The 20,563-nt window shown below is 39.1% G+C and overlaps 2 protein-coding genes across 6 annotated transcripts in view; both read right to left on the bottom strand.

Annotated features, from left to right (window-relative positions):
• The window catches only part of FBXW2 (F-box and WD repeat domain containing 2), a 31,935-nt gene extending 30,009 nt beyond the window's left edge, over window positions 1-1,926 (bottom strand). For 2 of the 4 annotated variants that reach the window (XM_006865672.1, XM_006865674.1), the window contains exons 1-2: window positions 1,880-1,905; window positions 1,668-1,776 (exon numbers count right to left, since the gene is read on the bottom strand). The gene's annotated coding sequence lies outside the window, so the exon portion shown is untranslated. Of the gene's footprint in view, window positions 1-1,667; window positions 1,777-1,873 lie in introns of those variants that run through there. The other 2 variants (XM_006865671.1, XM_006865673.1) reach the window with 2 other exon arrangements.
• Window positions 1,927-11,415: 9,489 nt separating this feature from the next.
• Window positions 11,416-20,563, bottom strand: part of PSMD5 (proteasome (prosome, macropain) 26S subunit, non-ATPase, 5) — a 37,047-nt gene continuing 27,899 nt past the window's right edge. For both annotated transcript variants that reach the window (XM_006865669.1, XM_006865670.1), the window contains 4 exons: window positions 20,323-20,514; window positions 18,610-18,719; window positions 14,250-14,390; window positions 11,416-11,969 (listed from right to left, as the gene is read on the bottom strand). In XM_006865669.1, the coding sequence (XP_006865731.1) occupies window positions 11,712-11,969; window positions 14,250-14,390; window positions 18,610-18,719; window positions 20,323-20,514 (701 nt within the window). In that variant the 3' untranslated portion in view covers window positions 11,416-11,711. The remainder of the gene's footprint in view (window positions 11,970-14,249; window positions 14,391-18,609; window positions 18,720-20,322; window positions 20,515-20,563) is intronic.

The raw sequence follows: 20,563 nt of genomic DNA, 5'->3' as shown, positions 1-20,563 counted from the left end.
TTTCAGTTAGTAATGGAGGGCTCAGCCATTCACAGGGACTCCCTAAAGCCTAAAATGCTATATTAGATCTTCATAATTTGGTGCAAGGTATTACCACCACTGCTCTAACTAATAAATGAGGAAATTTAAGGACCAAGAAGTGGAAATGACTTTACCAAAGTCCCAAAGGAGATGACAGACTCACGACTTCATTCTCGTACCCCTCTCCACAAATACCCTAACAAACCCTAGACCTCCAAGTCTTATTGACCCAAATAAAAACCAAACCCACTGCCATTGAGTTGATTCTGACTCACAGTTACCCTATTTAGAGTTTCTGAAACTGTACATATTTACAGGTGCAGACAGCCACCAAAGCTTAACCTACAGTGCCACCAAGACTCCTTAGAGACGATGTTCTGGATAAAACAGTTAGAACCATTTTTCTCTTCCTTCCCCACCACTGTCAAGAATGGGAAATTAAAGCAGTTCCCTTCCTTTTTGTGTGTGTGGAGGGGAGTAATTAGGAATAGGGTAGGCTCAATCATCTCTCTCTTATCAATCATAATCAAAAGTTATATCACGAGTACAGAAGCTTTGAAAATGTGTATAGAAAACTATATAACAAGTAACATTAGTTGCCTCCAAAGAGAACTGGAGACCTGAGGAACGCGGGTGCAGGGGTCCTTTTCACTGTAACCTTTTTCAAAAAAAAGTTTTGAAAAAATAATGTTTGCAAAATACAGACTTTGCACCTCCACTTGTTGCCAGGTGATCTTGGGGAAATCACTTCATCCAAGCTGGATGTGGAGCTGTGAATCAGCGTACTGGACTTCGAACCCCAAGGCCGGCAGTTCAAACCCACCAGGTGCTCCTCAGAAACGCTACACAGGATTGCTGTGAGTTGGAACGGACTGAAAGACACTTAACAATATCTGGGGCTCCTAGTATGGCGCTGTAGGTTCAGCAATGGGCTGCGAACCACAAGGTTGGCAGTTCAAACCCACCAGCTGCTCAATGGAAACCCTACACAAGGTCGCTATGAGTCGGAACCAAGTCAATGGCATTTGACAACATCTCCGCCACAGTTTTTTCACTTTTAAAATGTAGTTACGAACTGCACTGTCGACAAAGATTTTTGTAAGGATTAAACAGGAAAATATATGTAAAGCATTTAGCACAGTACCTGGCACACAATAAATGCCAGCGAAGCATAATTACATAGTATTATTTGTGCTTTATTTCAAACAGCACCCCACATACACACCTGTTTCCATGGTGCATTCATAATTACAGTGCGGTCCCTCACATTAGTACACAGAGCTTTCTATTTCATCAAGTACCTCTCCGCACTTCATCTTTCAAAGTCACCACAGCCCTGGGACACCAGTCAACTCATTTTGCAGATAAGGAAATTCAGGTACTAGGATGCAGTAACTCCGAATATTTAATTTCCTATCTTTAAAATGAACTCGTAGTGTGGCTGCAGGATCAGCATTGGACTGTGAACCAAAAGGTCGGCATTTCAAAGCCACGAGATGCTCCTCAGAAACCCTATATAAGGTCGCTGAGTCGGAACCGACTCGATGGCACATAACAACAACAACAAAATGAACTCCAGATCCCTTCAACCTGCTCGTCATCCCCAGATCCCCAGCTCCCAAAGCCGTATTCCGTGCGGCACTGACCTGAGCGAGCGCCCCGGGGCCCGGGACCTCGCGCCGGGCACACACCGACTGGGCGCACTCGGGCCACCAGAGCTTCGCAGCGGCCAGGTCCGCTCCGCAGCCATGGCGTCTGCATAGTAAGAAAAATGAACAAGTAGAAGTAAGGGAATCAGCAGCGGTGTAGGCACCCAAGAATCCTTTCCCCGTCCCCGACTTTAAACACATACCTGGACCTGCAGCCGCCGCTCGGGGTCCGCAACCTCACAGGGGCGCGGCTTCCGGCGCTGCCAGCGTCATCTCCGCGCGTCCCTCCGCCGGAAGACAGCCGGCGGAAGCGGCTGTACTTCCGGCCCCCTCCCCTAGGGAGAAACGAGAGGGCCTAGGAGAGCGTAAGGAAACCGAGCATGCGCAATACGCACTCTTAAGCTCTGACCTGGGTTATGCATAACTTAAGCTTTCTTATGTGCAATGTTCACCTTCATCCTTCGCGCTCGTATATATCATTGTCTGTTACATCAACATTGTGGCACTCTCTGTTCTTATCCTCACTTTACGGAGAACTTAAGCAGAGCAATATGCTCAAGCGCTGCAACTATTGTGAGGTTGGCCCAGGATTGGGCAGTGTTTCCTTGTGTTGTCCTTAGGGTAGCTGAGAGTCACTGCCAACTCGATAGCACATAACACCAGAACAACAACCAGCGCTCCTGAGAGAAAAATTAGGCTTTATCCAACCATAAGTATTTGTTAAGTGTCGTCGAGTAGGGTTCCGACCCATAGCGACCCTGTATAGGGTTTCCAAGGAGCAGCTCGTGAACTTGAACCGCAGGCGGCCTGGTTCAAAGTGGACCTTGAAATTCAGTGCATTAATCAACAGGGCCACACCAGGACTCCCCATAAATATTTACAACATCAGAAAGCCCATAATGGGTCACTGAGTTAGAATGGACTTGATGTCAGTGGTTTTGGTGCGTTTGGGGTGGGTGGTACTTATTATGTACCAGGCCATCTAAGCACTTTTAATGTATTTTCTCACTGAATTCCCACAGCCATCCCACAGTGTGGTTACTATTGACACCCATTTTTCGTGGTGGTAATGTGCTGTCGAGTGGGTACCGACTCTTAGTGACTCTAATATAGGTTTTCCGAGGCTATAAATTTACAGGGACAGAAAGCTTCACGTTTCTCCCAAAGAACGGCAGGTTGGTGGATTCGAACTGCTGACCTTTCAGTTAGCAACCCAACGCATAACCCACTAATACTCTACCAGGGATCCTTATGAGATCAATTTTTCAGAGAAAGGTAAATTGAGGCCAAAAGAGTTTGGGGTATCTTGTCTAAAGTTACAGTAATTGGCTAGCATAGGATTTCAACCCAGGATGACTTCATAGTACAATGTAGTTTGAACCATTCACAGACAAAGAATCCAAATGCTGTAAATTTAAGCCCAGAGAAGTTCCAGGAGCAAAGTTTATGACTAAAAATGAGAATTGCAAAATAGATTTGTGTTTAATTAAATACAAGACAAATTTAGTAAGCTTACCTGTTAAAAATGTCCTTTCACTCTCGTTTTTTTGTGTTTTTGGTTTGTTTTTCCTACATCTAAAAAAGTTTTCACGTTTGCATGATGAAATGATAAAAACAAAATTTAGCCAACTTTAGGATGGGCAACTTGGACATTGGCTACCTAAAATGGGGGGGGGGGTAGGGGAGCTATAAAGGCAAGAAGTGACTGGCTTACAAGCTTTCAAGAGGGAGCCTAGAACCAGAGGGTGCGGAGGAAGGTAGAATCTCCACTGAGTAGAATCCAATCTGTCTGAGCGGGCTAATGAAAGGAGATGGAGACAGGTCCCTTGTGGTATAATGGTGAATAATTGTTATCAGGACTGACTGCAAGGGTTGGAAATGTAAAGGTGGATGCTTTGTAGCAAAAGGAGGGGAGTGATTGACTTTGCAGTCCAGGAGCAGAGGTCCCTGGAACCATCAAGAGAGAAAAGAAGAGTGTGAGATCCTACTACCCAGAGAATCAGTGACGCCAGAGATGGAGACAGAGATGATGATATGGAGAGATGGAGTAGCTGGGGACTCTAGACCCAGAGAGGGAGACGGGCTGTGTGCTGACGACCTTGGGGGATGGGGGCAGGCTTGCAGGGTTGATTGGTTGATTGATGATGCATGGAGGGGATTGTAACCATGGCAATGAAACGATATACAACAGGGATATACAACAGGATAGATGTAAAGCTAATGTTCTCCCATGTACTATCACATAATTCACAATAAAACATTAAAAAAAAAAACTTAGCCAATTTTATATTTAATAACATTATTAATAGCCAAGTAACTACATAAACTGCTAGGAATTGCAGGTAGGAATATCAACATGTGAAACGAAAATGATGAAATAGTATCCTGACATGAGAACAGAATCTACAACTGTTATGTGACAGAAACTTGAAAATATACTATATGTGATTATTGTTTTTCTTAAAATAAACTTGCTTATAGAAAAGATGTTTGGGATAATCCCTTCACATACATACTCCAGAAAAAGGGCAAACATGAAACGCTTAGTTTCTTCAATTCAGACGAAAGTAGACTACATGTTGTTTCCCATATTAAGATAAAACTTGCCTGGTGTGGGGTGATAGGCTGGATACCTCAAAATTAATTTAGTAAAGTTCTTGCAGATCCTATACCAGGAATTCAGCGTCTCTTCCAGTGAAATTACTATCAACCTCACCATTTGATACTCCTTTAAGGAGGGAAAATGAACCATCTAGGGGTGAGAAATGTTCATATTTAGTACGTTTCTTGCATGTTCCAGGGAGCAGAAACTATTCCAACTTGAGATACACTCTAAAACACACTACAGGCAGTCCCCAGGTTATGAACAAGATCAGTGCCTGTGTCGTTAAGAATGTGTATGCAAATTGGAGAAGGTACATATGTTTCTTATTGAGCCCAGTAAAGATGATTGTGATGAAGAATTTGTTGTGAGTAGGAGTTGGTTCAGTCATTTCAAAGCAAGGGCAAACTTACATAACATAACAGGGCAAGTGAAAGTTGATCATAAGATGGTTATTCTTAACCCAGGATATTATGGCGCATTTCCTTGTGTGATGATGCTGTGGAAAGGTAATGTGAGTGAACTGTTCTTTGAGCTTCCACACATGCTTCACCAGGAACTCAACATAAAACAAGGAGTCAATTTCATGAGGCACACAAGACTGGAAACATTTGAAAAGGTTTGCTTTTCCTAGTCATTGTTCTGGAATCACTCTAGCTGTAACATGATCAATGCTTGCTTTCCTATGCAGACAGCATGTATTCTGGGACAAAAGCTTAGGTTGATTAGCAAGAAACCTTATCTTTAAAGTTTCAGGCACAAAGTACTTTACTTCAATTGCTGTTAGACTGGAGTGATCTCGTAAGATACATTTGGGCATAATTTGCCATCTGGATTCCATAGCTTTCCAAGCCCTGAAACTGCTCACAGTCAACATGCAGGTAAGTTGTTTATAATCTTTGAAGCATTTGATATCTATTAAAATATGCTTTGAAGAAGCTAAATTTTCTTCCATGTGCAAATCATCAGCACTGAAACTTGAAGAGTTCAGATCACAAATGTGGAGTTTGTTTTGCTCTGTTGTTTCTGTTCAAGGGAAAGTAAAGATGAAAGTCAAGATTCTCCGATGGTTAAGAGAGAGCTTTAGAATCTAACAGACTTGATTTCAAATCATGACTGCAATCTACTCCCTTCCTTACTCACTGTGTGATCTTGGGCAATTTATTAAACCGCTAGGATGATGAGCTTAATCTTGAAGATAATCCATCAGAAAAGGCATATGACCAGGGCTAAAAAAAAAAGTTAAGGAAAATAAAGCGTTTAGCACATCTTGCATTTACTAAGTGCTCAATGAGAAGTAACTATTAATATGGAAAACTCCCTGGGTCGCACAAATGGTTTGTGTTTGGTTACTCACCAGAAGGTTGATGGCTCAAATACACATAGGGGTGCTATGAAAGAGATGGTGGAGTATGCCTATAAAGTTTTAGCCATTGGAAACCCTAGGGAGTGCAGTTGGATGCTGAAACATGTGGGATTGCAATGATGTTAAGAGCTGGTCGAGTAAGTTCTGACTCATAGTGACCCTGCATAGGGTTTCTGAGGAGCAGCTGGTGGGTTAGAACCGCTGACCTTGTGGTTCACAGTTCAATGCTTATCCTAATCAACTCAATGACAGCAGACATTATTATGAAAGACTTTGTTCCTCAAGCCTCCAATAGGGACTTGACCTCATTAATGCTCCTTGGTTCTGTTATTTTACAACCCTGAATAAGCTAATTTCCTTCTAGAGGGAAAGTTTCTAGCTCCTTAGATAAGGTAGAGTAAGCTTAGTAGGTTAGTCCTAGATCTCTGGTGCTATACAGATAGCAGGAATCTGCCTATCTGATCAGATATCAGCTGGATTAGGAAACACTGTCAAAACAGACTCTGGTATTAGATTAAATACCAGATAGTCAGTAGGAAAGTCATACTGAAATATAAATGTTTGATTGCAGCCAGTGTGCAGTGTCCAATAAAAACCACCACTTCATGGAAAAATAGCCCTTGACCTTTGTAATTAGAGAAGAAACCTATCCAACTGCTTCAGTGTGAAAAAGAGCATCATGTTTTTCTGTATGTTCTATTATGATGCCACGTATTACTTTACATCCATGTGTCTATGTCTGATTCCTATTTCTCCTAGTTTCTAAGACAGTGCCTTGTATATATAAACAGGTTTTAATCTAAACAAGCAAGCAACCCACCAACATTTATTCAGTGTGCTCTTTGTGCCAATTACTGAACTCAATATGAAACAAGTCAGACGTGACGCTTGCTATCCAACAGACCAAGATCTAGTATGAGACAATAATAAAAATACTAAAAAGATTTTTTGCCAAGTGCTATGTTTTTGTTGTTAAGTGCCGTTGAATTGATTCCAACCCATAGCAACCCTGTATAGGGTTTCCAAGGAGCAGCTGGTGAGCTTGAACCACCGAACTTGCAGTCCAAACGACTTTGCAGACTGATGCATTAACCCACAGCGCCAGGATTCCAAGTGCTATTGTTGTTGTTAAGTGCCATCGAGTAAATTCCGACCCACAGCGACCCTGTATAGGGTTTCCAAGGAGCAGCTGGTGAGCTTGAACTGCCAACCTTGCAGTTCAAACGGTTCTGCAGTCTGGCGCATTAACCCACAGCACCACACCAGGACTCCTAGCAGTGGCATATATAGAGTTAAGACAGGAATGGAAATGAAGTTTGAATGAAAACATGTTCTTTCTTTTTTTAGGTGACATTCTGCAGACTTAGAACTTACCAGTGGTGTTTCATTCTGTTTAATGTCATCCTATTTCATGCCTTACTTTTTGGGGCTGACTTTGTAGAAGAATACTTTCTGCACTCATTGCCGTATGTTGATATGAAAGTTCTTGAAGTTAAGGATAAAGCCAGAAAATTGAACATGGAACCCCTCAGAAGCAATCTCTCCAAATATTATATTCTGAGCCAGTCAGAGGTGTGTAAAGGGAAGAACATTTTTTTGCTCTCTCTCATTTTCAGTAGCCCAGGAAATGAGACAAGGCGGGACCTTATCAGGAAAACCTGGGGTAACGTGACCAGTATCCAAGGGCACACCATCCTCACACTATTTGCTCTGGGAATGCCTGTTTTGTTAACTACCCAGCAAGAGATAGACCAAGAGTCCCACAAGAATAATGATATAATTGAAGGAATCTTCTTGGACACTTCTGAGAACCAAACTCTGAAGATCATTGCCATGATGCAGTGGACAGTAACTTTCTGTCCTAACGCCCTGTTCATTCTCAAGGTTGATGAAGAGATGTTTGTCAATCTACCAAGTTTAGTTGACTATCTTCTCAATCTGAAAGAACACCTTGAAGAGATCTATGTAGGAAGAGTTATCCATCAGGATATACCCAATAGAGACCCTGGTAGCCAAGAATTTGTTCCTGTTAGCAAGTACCCAGAAAAGTACTACCCAGATTACTGCAGTGGTGAGGCTTTTATAATATCCCAGGAGGTGAGTAGGATGATGTATGTAGTTCTCAAAGAAGTACCCATTATGGTACCGCCTGATGTGTTTGTAGGAATTTGTGCTAAGTCCATTGGCCTTGTACCTATACACAGTTCAAAGTTTTCTGGAAAACAGCACATCAGTTACAACAGATGTTGCTATAAATTCATTTTCACATCCTCAGACACTACACATGCTGAAATGTCCCTAGCATGGAAAGAAGTTAATGATGGAAAAGAATGTACACTGTTTGACACATACTATGGGCTCATTTCCTGCAAACTTCTGACATATCTTGACAGTTTTGAACGTTTTTACATGGGCACCATAAAAAGCAATGCCAGGTATTTTGGTGATTAAGCTGTTTTTCTTACCTCTATTCTTCTTTAAGCACTCAACCATAAGATCGGTTTGAACTGCAAGGTCAGTGGTTCAAACTCCCCAGCCGCTCCTCAGAAACCCTACACAGGGTCGCTATGTATTGGAACCAACGCGACAGCACTTAACAATTCTTCTTAAATTACTTTCTACTCTGCTATCAAATGTATCCCTTCTTCCTTGTGTCTTATAGTTTTTCTGAATCATTAATTGCTCTTTAGAAGCTATAAAATATTTCTAGTGCTCTGATGTACAAGATCGTACTGAAATCTCTTTTTAAGGAATTTATGTTCATGTAGCATGAGTTCTTTCAAAGTAAAATCTTTCAGAAAAGGGAAATTTAAAATTTTAACCAAAAGTCTTGTTTCTCTTTATAATTAAACAGTGAAATTCTTTTTACTTCATGAATCTGTCATGTCTCAATAACCACGGTGACTAATTTTTGAGAATTCCAAGAATTAAAGAAAAACACTAAACAGGGAATTTTTATAACAGAATGTTACTTTTGTTCGTAAGCAGAAAACACTTTCATAATCTGGGTGACATGAAAATTTCATTTCAAAGTATTAGCCATCTAGTATATATAAACTTTAACCTCACTAATGTAACAACTTGGTTTTATAGAACAATTTTCAACAAGTCCTATAATTAGGCACTGCTTCACAGATAGGGTACGACAAACTCACATTTCTGTTATGGTTGTTGTTGTTAAGTGCCATTAAATCGGTAGATTCCTAGCAATCCTGTATAGGGTTTCCAAAGAGTGGCTGTGAGTTTGAACCATACATCGTGTGGTTCAAACCGACCTTGCCATCCAATGCTTATTCTACAGCGCCACACCAGGTCTCCCATCCTGTGGCTCCCAGCATTTTAGGTGTCTCTCAAAATAACACACCTTCCAAAACAAGACACTTAGTAGAATCACATTTTTGGGTGTTACTAAAACTTACTGAGCCTGTTTATGTACAAACTCAACCCTGTAGGGTTTATGAACTAAATGGAATTAGGATCAAGTGCTTAGCACTGGACTGCACCCATAGTGAATGCTCAGTAAGAGGAAGAGGCCGTATTTTAAGAACATAGGTTCTGAACTTAACAGCCTAGGTTCTAATCTTGGCTCCACTTACTAGCTGTGTGACCTTGGGAGAGTTCCTCAACTTTGCTGTGCCTTGGTTTCATCTGTAAACAAAGTAAGAACAGTACCTAACTCCTGGAAATGAGAAGACAGAAACATGAGTCAATACATGGAAAGCTCATAGAATTGGAACCATGGCAACGGGATGATATACGATGGAACGAATGTATAACTAAGGTTCTCCCATGTAAACTATCATATAATTCACAATAAAACATTTAAAAAAAAAAAAAGCTCATAAAACAATGTCTGACACATAACAAATGTTCAGTAAGTTATGGTGGTATACAGTTTCCTCTACTTACTAGGTGAATAAACTCAACATCATACGAGATAAACTCAACATCATACGAGATAAATCTTTACGGGAGCAAACAGCCTCATCTTTCTCCCGTGGGGTAGCTGGTAGATTTGAACTGTTGACCGCGCAGTTAGCAGTCCAAAGCATATCCCACTACATTACCAAGGCTCTGTTATAATCTGTAATGTTGTTGTTAAGTACCATCGAGTAGGTTCTTACTGATAGCAACCCTGTATAGCATTTCCAAGGAGCAACTGGTGGGTTTGAACTGTCCATCTTGCTGTTCATACCAATCTTGTCATCCAATGCTTTGCATCATACATTATAATCTACATAACTTTGACCAAATAACAAAAGGAGAACACATCTGACAGTCTTTTAGAAAGCCAACTTAATATTCTGGCCCTGGGCTGTGACCTATAGAAGGACTTGCCTAGCATAAAGTACATGCTAAAAAACAGTAGCTATGCATTCCTGGTGTGACAATGTAGGAGAATTAAACTGCTAACTGAAACCTACCAGCCACTCCTTGGAAACTTAGGTAGTTACTCTTCTAACTTTGAAAACCCTATACAGGATCACTGTGTCAGAACTGACTTGACAGTACTTAGCAGCAACATGATTAGTTAAGTAATTTTGCAATTTGCCCCATGAAATACTACGGCCATACTGAAACACTTGTCATGCTCTAAGTATGTTCTTTTGTTTTCATATCTGCACCTGCTGTTTTCGCTACTTACTAGCTGGATAAACTCAACATCACACATGAGATAAAGCAAAAATCATCTAAAAAACAATGTTTCTCAGGCCAGGAACATTCTGTAGCCTATTTAATGATATTAAAAGTAGAGATATGGTCAATCTGAAAGTAGTAAGGAGACTCAAATATAGTAAGAGATGGCAGAAGAGAGACAATGAATCCAGGGACAGAAAATTGCAGTCACCTGAGAATCATTTTGTTACTAACAGGAGTGACTTATCACCTTCATCATGACCTAAAAGAAATACCTCCCTAAATTATGAACCTGTCACACTCTAATTAATAGTTTCATGAAGGAACCTTCAGATGGGTAACCTGGCAAGTAGGGTGCTTTGCCATTTGAAGACAGGCACTGGAAAATGGAGGGGAACATTTTTGTCAATAGGAAGGTCATTCTTTGTAAGCTGAGAGGGGAACCTAGTTTATACATACTGGCCCTTCTCTTCTGACTCTGATTGTTAGTAGTTAGAGAATCTCCCTCTGTGTGAACCACTCAAGATTGACTTTATGGATCACAAAAATTAGAGGCAAAACCCTCAATATGAGTCTATGTTGAAGTGACTTTTCTATGTGAGATATTGAGTATCCATTGAAATGGATTTGTTCAGCCATTTACATTGAGCATTTAAATGCAACAGATATCATTTCAGGTGACTTAACATGAATGAATAAAAGTCAATGCTATTGGGGGGGGGGAACAACCCTCAAGAATTATGACCGATAAATGACAGTTTAGGAACCTTTCTGATTAGCACATTATCACGCCCCCGCCCCAAAGTCAAACAAAAGAATACAATTCACTGGTTAACTGCTAAAGCATCAAAAGAACACTAGAAACATATTTTTGGATTTATTTTTGTTGACTTTCAAATAGAAGGAAAAAAACCAAGGGCAACTTTACTAAAATTATTTATTCTAAATATAGCGGGGACATTAAGTTTAAGATTCCATACTACTTATTTTCAAAGAATATATCTAACACTTTGAAAATGGAATCAGAAGGGGTAGTAAAAAAAAAAAAAAAAAGGTGAAAAGAATTCAGAAATCATTATAGTTCCATTTTATTTTGATTATTTAATGAGAGAGTAGGTATGTCCGTGGCTGTTTCCAGGGAGGAGAACCAAGAACTTCATGTTGACGCAAAGATTATGGCAGTCAAAATAATCTGAAAAACACCTAGTTTCATTAGACCAAATTTGCCTGGTCTTCATGTACTCCAAACTCCTGGTTCCGCACTGCATTTCAATGTAAAAACACACAAAAAATGTTGGTGATAAAGTTCGGTTATCTGTTCCATGATAATTCTGGGAGGAGGGACGTCTTTGTTTTATAAAACACAGATGGAGTCAAGGGCCTTCAGAGTAGTTCTGGTCCAAAAATGGTCCCCTGTATTAAACTCTAGAAGAGATCATTCAGCTCCTTCCACTGCTGTTGTGGAAACAGGTTTTACATAGTATGGACCTTCACTCAGGTAAGTCCTGAGCCTCAAATAATTCGGGTTCCCAAAGATTTCTGCAATTGTTTTGGAATTGGCAAGCGCTTTTACTAGTTCATATTTGGCATCCTTTGAAGCTTTGTCATGCTCCACAGACCGATCCAACACATATTCTACAAAACCTGGACTGTGAAACATAAGTTTCTGAGCCCAGGGTTGGTTTGCAATAGCCTGAAATGGAGGGCAGAGAGAACAACAATCCTTCTGAGCCTTAAGAAGTTAATTAAGTGTCAGTGAGATAGTACGATACTTTACAAAGAAATCTGGCAACATGAACCTTAAAAATGCTACCTTCTTTACCTAAGTAAATTCCCTCTGGGGAATGTAATTTAAGAAAATCATCCTAACCATTAATAACCTTTATATGTAAAGCTATTTATCACAGTGTGAAACTTACAATCTAAATGTCTAATAATAGAGAAATGGTTAAGTAAATTATGGTATATTGTAATAAAAAAAACTAATCCTTAAAAATTATGCCTTCAGAGAGCTGGTAATGAAATGAGCAAATCATATGAAGAAATTAGATTCAATTATAGACTTGCAACAGTGAAAAAACAAAATTAGAGAAGAAAATACTATCCAACAGACACTTCAACATATGTGCACAAGATATTTTTAAGAATGACCATTATAGTATCATATAGTATCATTTGTAATGAATACTATCTAAATCTTCATTGACAGGAGACTGATTAACTGTGGTGTCTATGCAACAAAATATTAATGACTTCCTAATTATTTCTTTCAACATGAATACAATTTTTGAAATGTCATGCTTAAGAATAAAGTTAAATTGCAGAGTGGTATGAACAGTATCATTTATAATGTTTAAGATGTAAAATACTATATTTTGTTTAAGTATACATACATAGGTAGTGAAAGTATAAAAATCACATATGGGTCTGTAAATTCCAGAATTCACGATAGTGATTACATCCAGGGAGAGAAGAAGGGGAATGGAATTAGACAGAGGTAATGAAGCATGACTAAATATTTTAATCAATCAATACAAATACTAAAAGAAAACACACCAAACAGTATGACTTTGGGTGGTTTAAAAATTTCTATTTCTTAATCTTTTTCAAATTTTAAAATAATACGTAACTAATACAAAAAGCCTCACCACTACATTTTAATGAATAAGTAACTATCAAGTTTAAAGCCTACTCATGTCTACTCAAAATGTGTTCCACATAGCAGCAGTAGTATGACCCAAGAGCTTGTTAGAAATGCAGAATCTCAAGCTTTAACACCAAACTATGGAATCAGAATATACTTCTTAACAAGATTATCAAGATTCATGTTTAAGACACAATGGCCTATTTAACAGCAGCCAAGGATAAACAAGGGGCTGGAATGCAAACAGCTGCCCCAACCAATGCAGCAAAAATGACTTCTATGTCTTATGATTATGTGAGGATAAGGTAGATGACTAGAAACAAAAATAAATTAAAAATGAGAATACTGATGCAGGAGCCAAATATCCCTAACAATGGCTTTCTCCAAGTGGGAAGCAGTGTGAAAACAAATGCCCTTGGAGATGACAGGAATATGCATAGCCTTCATGACCTAGATCATGTATTGCATCCTTCAGAAAGCTTCCATCTCTTGTCTCCTCCACTCTCCTTTTCCTTACCCACTCCACTCTACTGCCTCAGATCCCTTTATTAAGTTTACTAAATTTCTCCAAGCCCAAGCAACCTGATAAATACTTAGGCTACAAAGATAAAATAAATCAGATATAGTCCCTCTCTTAAGAAACTTTAAGAGGTAAGACAGTCCAATAAAAATTTTCAATTAAAGTAATAAACAGAAAACAGTTAAAGCCTTACCACAATTACAATTCCATAATTAGCTATATAATTACATTTACTGCCTGGCTCCCTCATTAGACAGTGAGCTATATATATATGAAAGGAGGGTCTTTGTATAATCTTGTTCATTGTTCTATCCCAAACACTATCTCAGCACTAGGAAAGAAAGAGAAACTCTTTCTTGCAAAGTATGAGAGCAGAGATTCTCTCATACTTTTGGGTTTGGGCAAGACATGCTGAAGAGATACCTAAATTAATCTTTGCAGAATGAGTAAGAGGTTAACAAGCAAAGTTAGCGAAAAGTATTACATGCAAAGAACAAGCAGTTTGGTATTACCAAAACATTTAAGTGCCAAAAGGGAACCGACAGATAACAAGACTAAGAAAAGAACAACCAGGACTAGGTCACTGGAGAATTGCTTGAATGGCAGAAAGAGAAGGGGTCTGGAACCTGGAACTTATTCGTGATCTCATAGCACCCTGCTCAAGTCTCTGCCACAGCACTGTCTCTCATTAGTCTCTAAGATAACAGAAGACAGAAACTGCACTAAACACTCGTGTATTCCCAGGGCATGCAAAGGGGCTGCTCATGTGTTTAACTAAGAGAGTTCTAGGAGGACCCCGTGGAACCTACCGTGAACACTTTTAAGGCAGCACAGTGTAATTCAGGGAAGGGTTGATTACTGATGCCACGGAAGAGCTCCAGTGGGTTCCGAGATAGAGAGGTAAACCAGGACTCGGCCATCCTCAGGAGGTCATCAGTCTGTTGCTCAGGCTACAGGAGAGAAAAGGATTACTTCAGGACAAGGCTAACTTGTTTTGAGAAAAGTACTCATTTGGAAGTCAGAAAACCTGGTCACTGACGGCACTTAAGTCAGCAAGTTGTCCTGTGATTTTGACTAAGTCTGGAGCACTCTTCCTCAAATCCACTTCAGAGGCTTCCCAGTTTCATTTTGTTTTTAATAATTTTATTATCATAAACTTTCTATAATAAAAAAATTTTCCATTTTATTAATTCTTTTATTGAGATTTGTTTTGTGGCCTAACATATGGTCTGTACCAGAGAGCAATCTATGTATACTGGAGAAGACTCTGCATTCTGTTGTTGGGTGAAATGTTCCATACATGTCTGTTAGGTCTAGTTGGCTCAGTGTGTAAGTCTTCTATTTCCTGATCTATTCTGATGTTCCATTCACTATGAAAAGTGGTACTCTAAAGTCTTCAACTATTATTGTAGAAACATCTATCTCTACTTCGATTGTGTTAGTATTTGCTTCAGAGATAAATTTAAGTTTGTAGTTACGTGTATATATAATTATTGTATCTTGATAAATCTATCCTTTTATCTTTTTTTTTTTTTAACATTTAAAAAAAGTTTTTTATTGTGAATGGAGTGATAGCTTACATGGGAGAACATCAATTTTACACTCATTCATTTGTACTTTGTTTCATTGCAATGATTACAATCCCCTCCCCGCGCATCATCATTCAATAGTGTTTGCTTCTATTCCCTCTGTTTTTGTTTATTTATTTACTTTTGAGGAATGTACACAAAAACACTCAGGAACATATAATCGTTTAACCAAAGGGCACATTCTGAAAGCCTGCCTCCTGGCCGCCACACACAGCCTTTCTCTTTCCAGGAGTCTACAGTCCTCTGCTGCTCTATCTCTCCATGTCATCATCTCTACCTCGCTGCTTCTCTGGATATACCCTTTTATCATTTTGTAAAGTCTTTCCTTATGTCTTATAATAGAGTTCAACAAAATGTCTATTTTGTCTGATATTAATAAAACTACCCCTGCGATATGCAGATTATACAACCTTGCTTGCTGAAAGTGAAGAGGACTTAAGATATTTACTGATGAAGATCAAATATCAGTCTTCAGTATGGGTTGCACTTCAACATGAAGAAAACAAAAATCCCCACCACTAGACCAATACATAACATCAAGATAAATGGAGAAAAGATCGAAGTTGTCAAGGACTTCATCTTGCTTGGATCCATTATCAACACTCAAGGAAGCAGCAGTCAAGAAATCAAACGCCATATTCCACTGGCTATTTTGCTGCACAAGGTCTCTTTAAAGTGTTTAAGAGCAAAGATGTCGGTTTGAGAACTAAGGTGTGCCTGACCCAAGTCATCGTATTTTCAATCGCCACATATACATGTGAAAGTTGGACAGTGAATAAGGAAGGCTAGTAGAATTGATGCATTTGATTTAAGGTATTGGAAAAGAATAATAAAACTATCATGAACTACCAGAAGAACAAATCTGCCTTGGAAGAAGTACAGTCAGAATGCTCCTTAGAAGCCAGGTTGGTGAGACTTTGTCTCTCAGACATACTATCAGGAGGGACCAGTCCCTAGGGAAGGACATCATGTTTGGTAAAGTGGAAGGTCAGCGAAAAAGAAGAAGGAAGACCCACAATGAGACGGACTGACATACAGGCAGTAGCAATGTACTTAAGTGTAACAATTGTTAAGATGTCACAGGGCCGGGCAGTGTTTCGATCTGTTGTGTATAGGACCGCTAGGAGTCAGAACTAACTACATGGTATCTGACAACACCCCAGCATCTTGGTTACTATGTGCATGGGGTATTATTTTTGCAAATTCTTTTCTTTCAACCTAGTTGTGTCTAGAATCTAAAGTGGGTCTCTTACAGACAGCATATAGTTTTTTTTGTGTGTGTGTGTTTTTAAATCCATATTGCTGATTTCTAAGGAACCCTAAGAACATGGTGGCTCCATACAATAAGCACTGGACTTTGAACCACAGGGTCCACAGTTCAAGTCTGCCAGTCACTCCATGAGAGAAAGATGAAGCTTTCTGCTCCTGAGAAGATTTAAAGCTTCAGAAACCCTATATAGGGTGGCTATGAGTTGGGACTGACTAGACAACACTTAATAACAAGAAGGAGGAGCCCTGGTGACATGGTGGGTTACGTGCTAGGCTAATCTCAAGGTCAGAAGTTCAAATCCACCAGTCACTCCATGGGAGAAAGATGAGGCTTTCTGCTCTTGTACAGATTTATAGCCTCGGAAACCCTATACAAAGTGGCTGAGTCAGAACTGACTCAATGATGTGCAGCAGCAGCAGCAGCAACGTCCTTCTCTTGGTTAAAGAATTTCATCTATTTAAACCACTCCTGATAAGGAAGAGCTTTCGCCATTTTGCTCTCTGTGTATACCTTTTTGGCTCTTATTTTCACTATTGCCTGCTTTTGCAGTTAGTTGTTTTTATGTAGTGAGCAACTGTTGTGGTTTCATTCCCTTTTCCTATTGTGTAGTTTTATTTAGATATTTACATTATGGAGATAATATTTAATATACAATTGTTGTTAAGTGCCATCAAGTAGGTTCTGACTCATAGAGACCCTGTATAAGATTTCCAAGTGGCTGGTGAGTTTAAACTGCTGATCTTTCAGTCCAGCACCTTATTCTGCAGCATCACACCAGAACTCCAAGTATATAATAAGCTAATTTAAATTGATAATAGCTTCAATAATATACAAAAACTGTTTCTACACACTCCTCCACAAAATTTTGTTGCTGTTGTCACAAATTTCACCAGCCACTCCTTGGAAACTCTATATAGGGTTACTATGTGTTGGAACTGACTCAATGGCACTTAACAACAATAAAATACATTTGTGTCCAACATAGTAAATTTATCTTTATTTTTAATGGCATTCTGGCATGGCTCTGGAGGATAAGCACTAGACTGTAAGGTAGGTTTGAACCACAAGGTCGATGGTTCAAACTTACCAGCTGCTCCTTGGAAACCCTATACAGTCACTATGAGTTGGAACCGACTTGACAGCACTTACCAACAACAACATTTTTAATGCATTTGTTTCTTCAATCAAGTAAGACATAACAAGTAGAATTAGACACCAAAAATACCATAAAACCAGTCTTTAATCCATAAAAGTTTTTCTTCATACGGCTTCAAGTCCTTTCATTTCAACCTGAAGAATCCCTTTAAGCACTTCTTAAAGGGCAGGTCTTATGGTTACAAACTCCTTCAGCTTTTGTTTATCTGGGAATGTCTTAATTTTGCCCTCATTTTGAAGGAAAAATTTTACCAGATAGAGTCTCATAAGCATACTTTTGAAAGCCTTAGTTTCTGAAAGTAACTGGCTTTTCCTTTAAATCTGTATGGTGTACTCCATGCGTCAATTACATCTTTAGCCTCAGGCAGCTACAGCTTGCTGTTACTAGCTGCCCCTTACCTTGCATGAGCTCAGACACAGGGCAAAGTGAGAACACCTTGCTTCAGTCCTTTTGGAAACCTCTAGACAAATTAGAATGAATTCTGATGTGGTGCTATAGGATAAGCACTGGACTGCTAACCACAAGGTCGGCAGTTCAACCCCATCAGCTACTCCTCAGACACCCTATACAGGGTTGCTATGAGTCAGAAGTGACTCAGCAAGCACTTAACAACAACAGGCAAATTAAAATCGGCCCACAGAGAAATCTGCTAATAAAGTCTGCTCTATTCCCTCTACAGCCACAGACCAGACTCCCTCTTCTGGAAATGCAGGCCACTGCCACTTTAAGATGGCTATACTTTGCTGGGGAGAGGATAAGGCACAGGCAGGTAGAAAACCAAATTTCCCTACCGTTTATAGTCACCTTTTTCTTGATTCCACATTCACTTAGTTCCTGTAATTCTTTGATTTCCAGAGTTCTGACAAAGCTGGTTCTGCGTTTCTCCTTTTTTTGTTTTTTAGGTGTTGTTGATGGGGGACAGGACTGTTGAACTGCTTATACCCCAGGTGATTTTTAGGTGACTGATTAAGCAATCCCAGGGTCTTCTCCAGTTCTAATTTTCTATTATTCCTCTTTAATTTAAAAATGTCACTAGTCACATGAGGATAAAGTTGTATCTTTATCTTCTTTTACTCTGTCACATTTATATTGTGTTCAACATTATTTGCCCAAATACTTCCCATTGCCCTTTATTAATTTCCCAATTCACTTACTGGTAAATACAGAAGAGAGGAAATTGCATCCAAACACCTAATTTTTAGCTCTGTTGAAGCATTCTTTGCTTGATGTCCTATTCTCGTGAGTAAGCTCTCAAAGCGAGTTCCTTTGAAGGAATAACAATGAAATTTTTAAAACTGCTTTCATACACTGTGACTCCTACCAACCTAAACCAACACAAAAATAAATATGCAGTCAGAGACCAAGCAACAGATCTGTTTTCAAATACACATTCATATGTAATATAGAAATTAAATACAAATTCATATACAATATATCTACACACACACACATTTATGGCATATTTACGGCAAAGTGTATAGGCTATAGAATTCTAAATGCTGGGATCCAGATGCCCTGGTGGTGCAATGGTTAAGGGCTCAGTTGCTAACTGAAAAGCAAGCTGTTTGAACCTACTAACAACTCTGTGAGATCAAAGACGGGGTGATTTGCATCCTAGAAAGCCCTACTCTGTCCTATAGGGTCACTATGAGTGGAAATGGACTCAACAATATACAATAACAATAGTATATATAACTTTATTAGATTTTCCTTATCTTTACATAGAATGACAATAATAGGTTCTTAGAAAAGTATATGTAAGGATACTAGTTGCTATATACAACAGCATACTCACTTTCAACATACATTTCACAAGGGTTTTAATAATAGTGCTCTATATTCTTTTTTGTGTAGAATTTATATATCTTTTGAAATACTAATGTAAGTACCATTAACGGCATCATTCTTTGTATAAAACAGTGACGAATTTGTGTTTCTTTTCCTCCCTTAATATTACAAATACAAACCAATGTATTTTTACATTAAATATTCACAGAAACCCTGAGATTTAGTTGTTACCCCTTTTTAAAAAGTAAATGAAGTGAATAATTGTTATCAGGACTGATTGTGAGTGTTGGAAATGTAAAAGTAGACATTTTATAGCATGGCCGGGAGTGATTAACTTTCCAGTCCAGGAGCAGAGGTCTCTGGGACCATCAACGGAGAAGAGCTGAGAGCGGGACCCTACCCAGAGAAGCAGCAATGCCTGAGATTGAGGCAGAGATGATGACATGGAGCAATGGAGCAGCTGGGGACTTTAGATCCAGAGAGGGAGAGTGACTGTGTGCTGAAGACTGGGGGTGGGGTGGAGGGGTAGTGCAGGGGGCAGGCTTGCAGTGTATACCCTTTGGTTGGTTGATGATGCATGGAGGGGACTGTAACCATGGCAATGAAACAATATATGATAGAATGAATATAAAACTAATGTTCTCCCATGTAAACTATCATATAATTCACAATGAAACATTAAAAAAAAAAAAAAAAGTAAATGAAGCTTAGAAAAATGAAAGGACACAAAAGGGCCATAAAACTCAATGTTAGAACCAGGACATGGCTCCAGAGCCCAGGGTCTTTACTCCATGTGAATACTATTCAGGAAGATTTGGAGGGGAAACAGTATTTGGTCCTGCCAACTTGGTTGGAAGACTCTCTAAAGCATGAGAAGCAAAAAGAAAATGACTTTATTAGTATTCATGAGAGATTTGTTTTTAGGAATGAGTTCATTCAAGGGTCATAGTTAAAAAGAGTGCCACTGACAAAAACAGTTCTATTTTAAAATGCAGTTACCCCACTAACAAATGAATTTATATATTTATCTGTCTACAATTAAGATATTATTAAAGACAATAAAAATGAGTCATACTTACCTGTTTTCTGTAAAACTTGCTTCCCTTCAACATTGGATCCCAGGATTCCAATTGTGTCCACTGCTACACCAATCATAGTGGGGTCCTGGCTTTCTGTCATTTCAAAGACCTTTTCCACAAAGATAGGATAACGCTCACAGATCTGCTGAGGGCTATCCACAGTAGCCAGGTTCCCAAAAAACTTCACAAATCCTAAAGATATTTAAAAAAATCTATTTTAATAGAGGAGAAATACAGTACA

This window comes from Chrysochloris asiatica, unplaced genomic scaffold (assembly GCF_000296735.1).
Source record: "Chrysochloris asiatica unplaced genomic scaffold, ChrAsi1.0 scaffold00081, whole genome shotgun sequence".
Classification (NCBI taxonomy): domain Eukaryota; kingdom Metazoa; phylum Chordata; class Mammalia; order Afrosoricida; family Chrysochloridae; genus Chrysochloris; species Chrysochloris asiatica.
The sequence above is the reverse complement of the archived record's forward strand: the minus strand, read 5'-3'. Positions and strand labels throughout refer to the sequence as shown.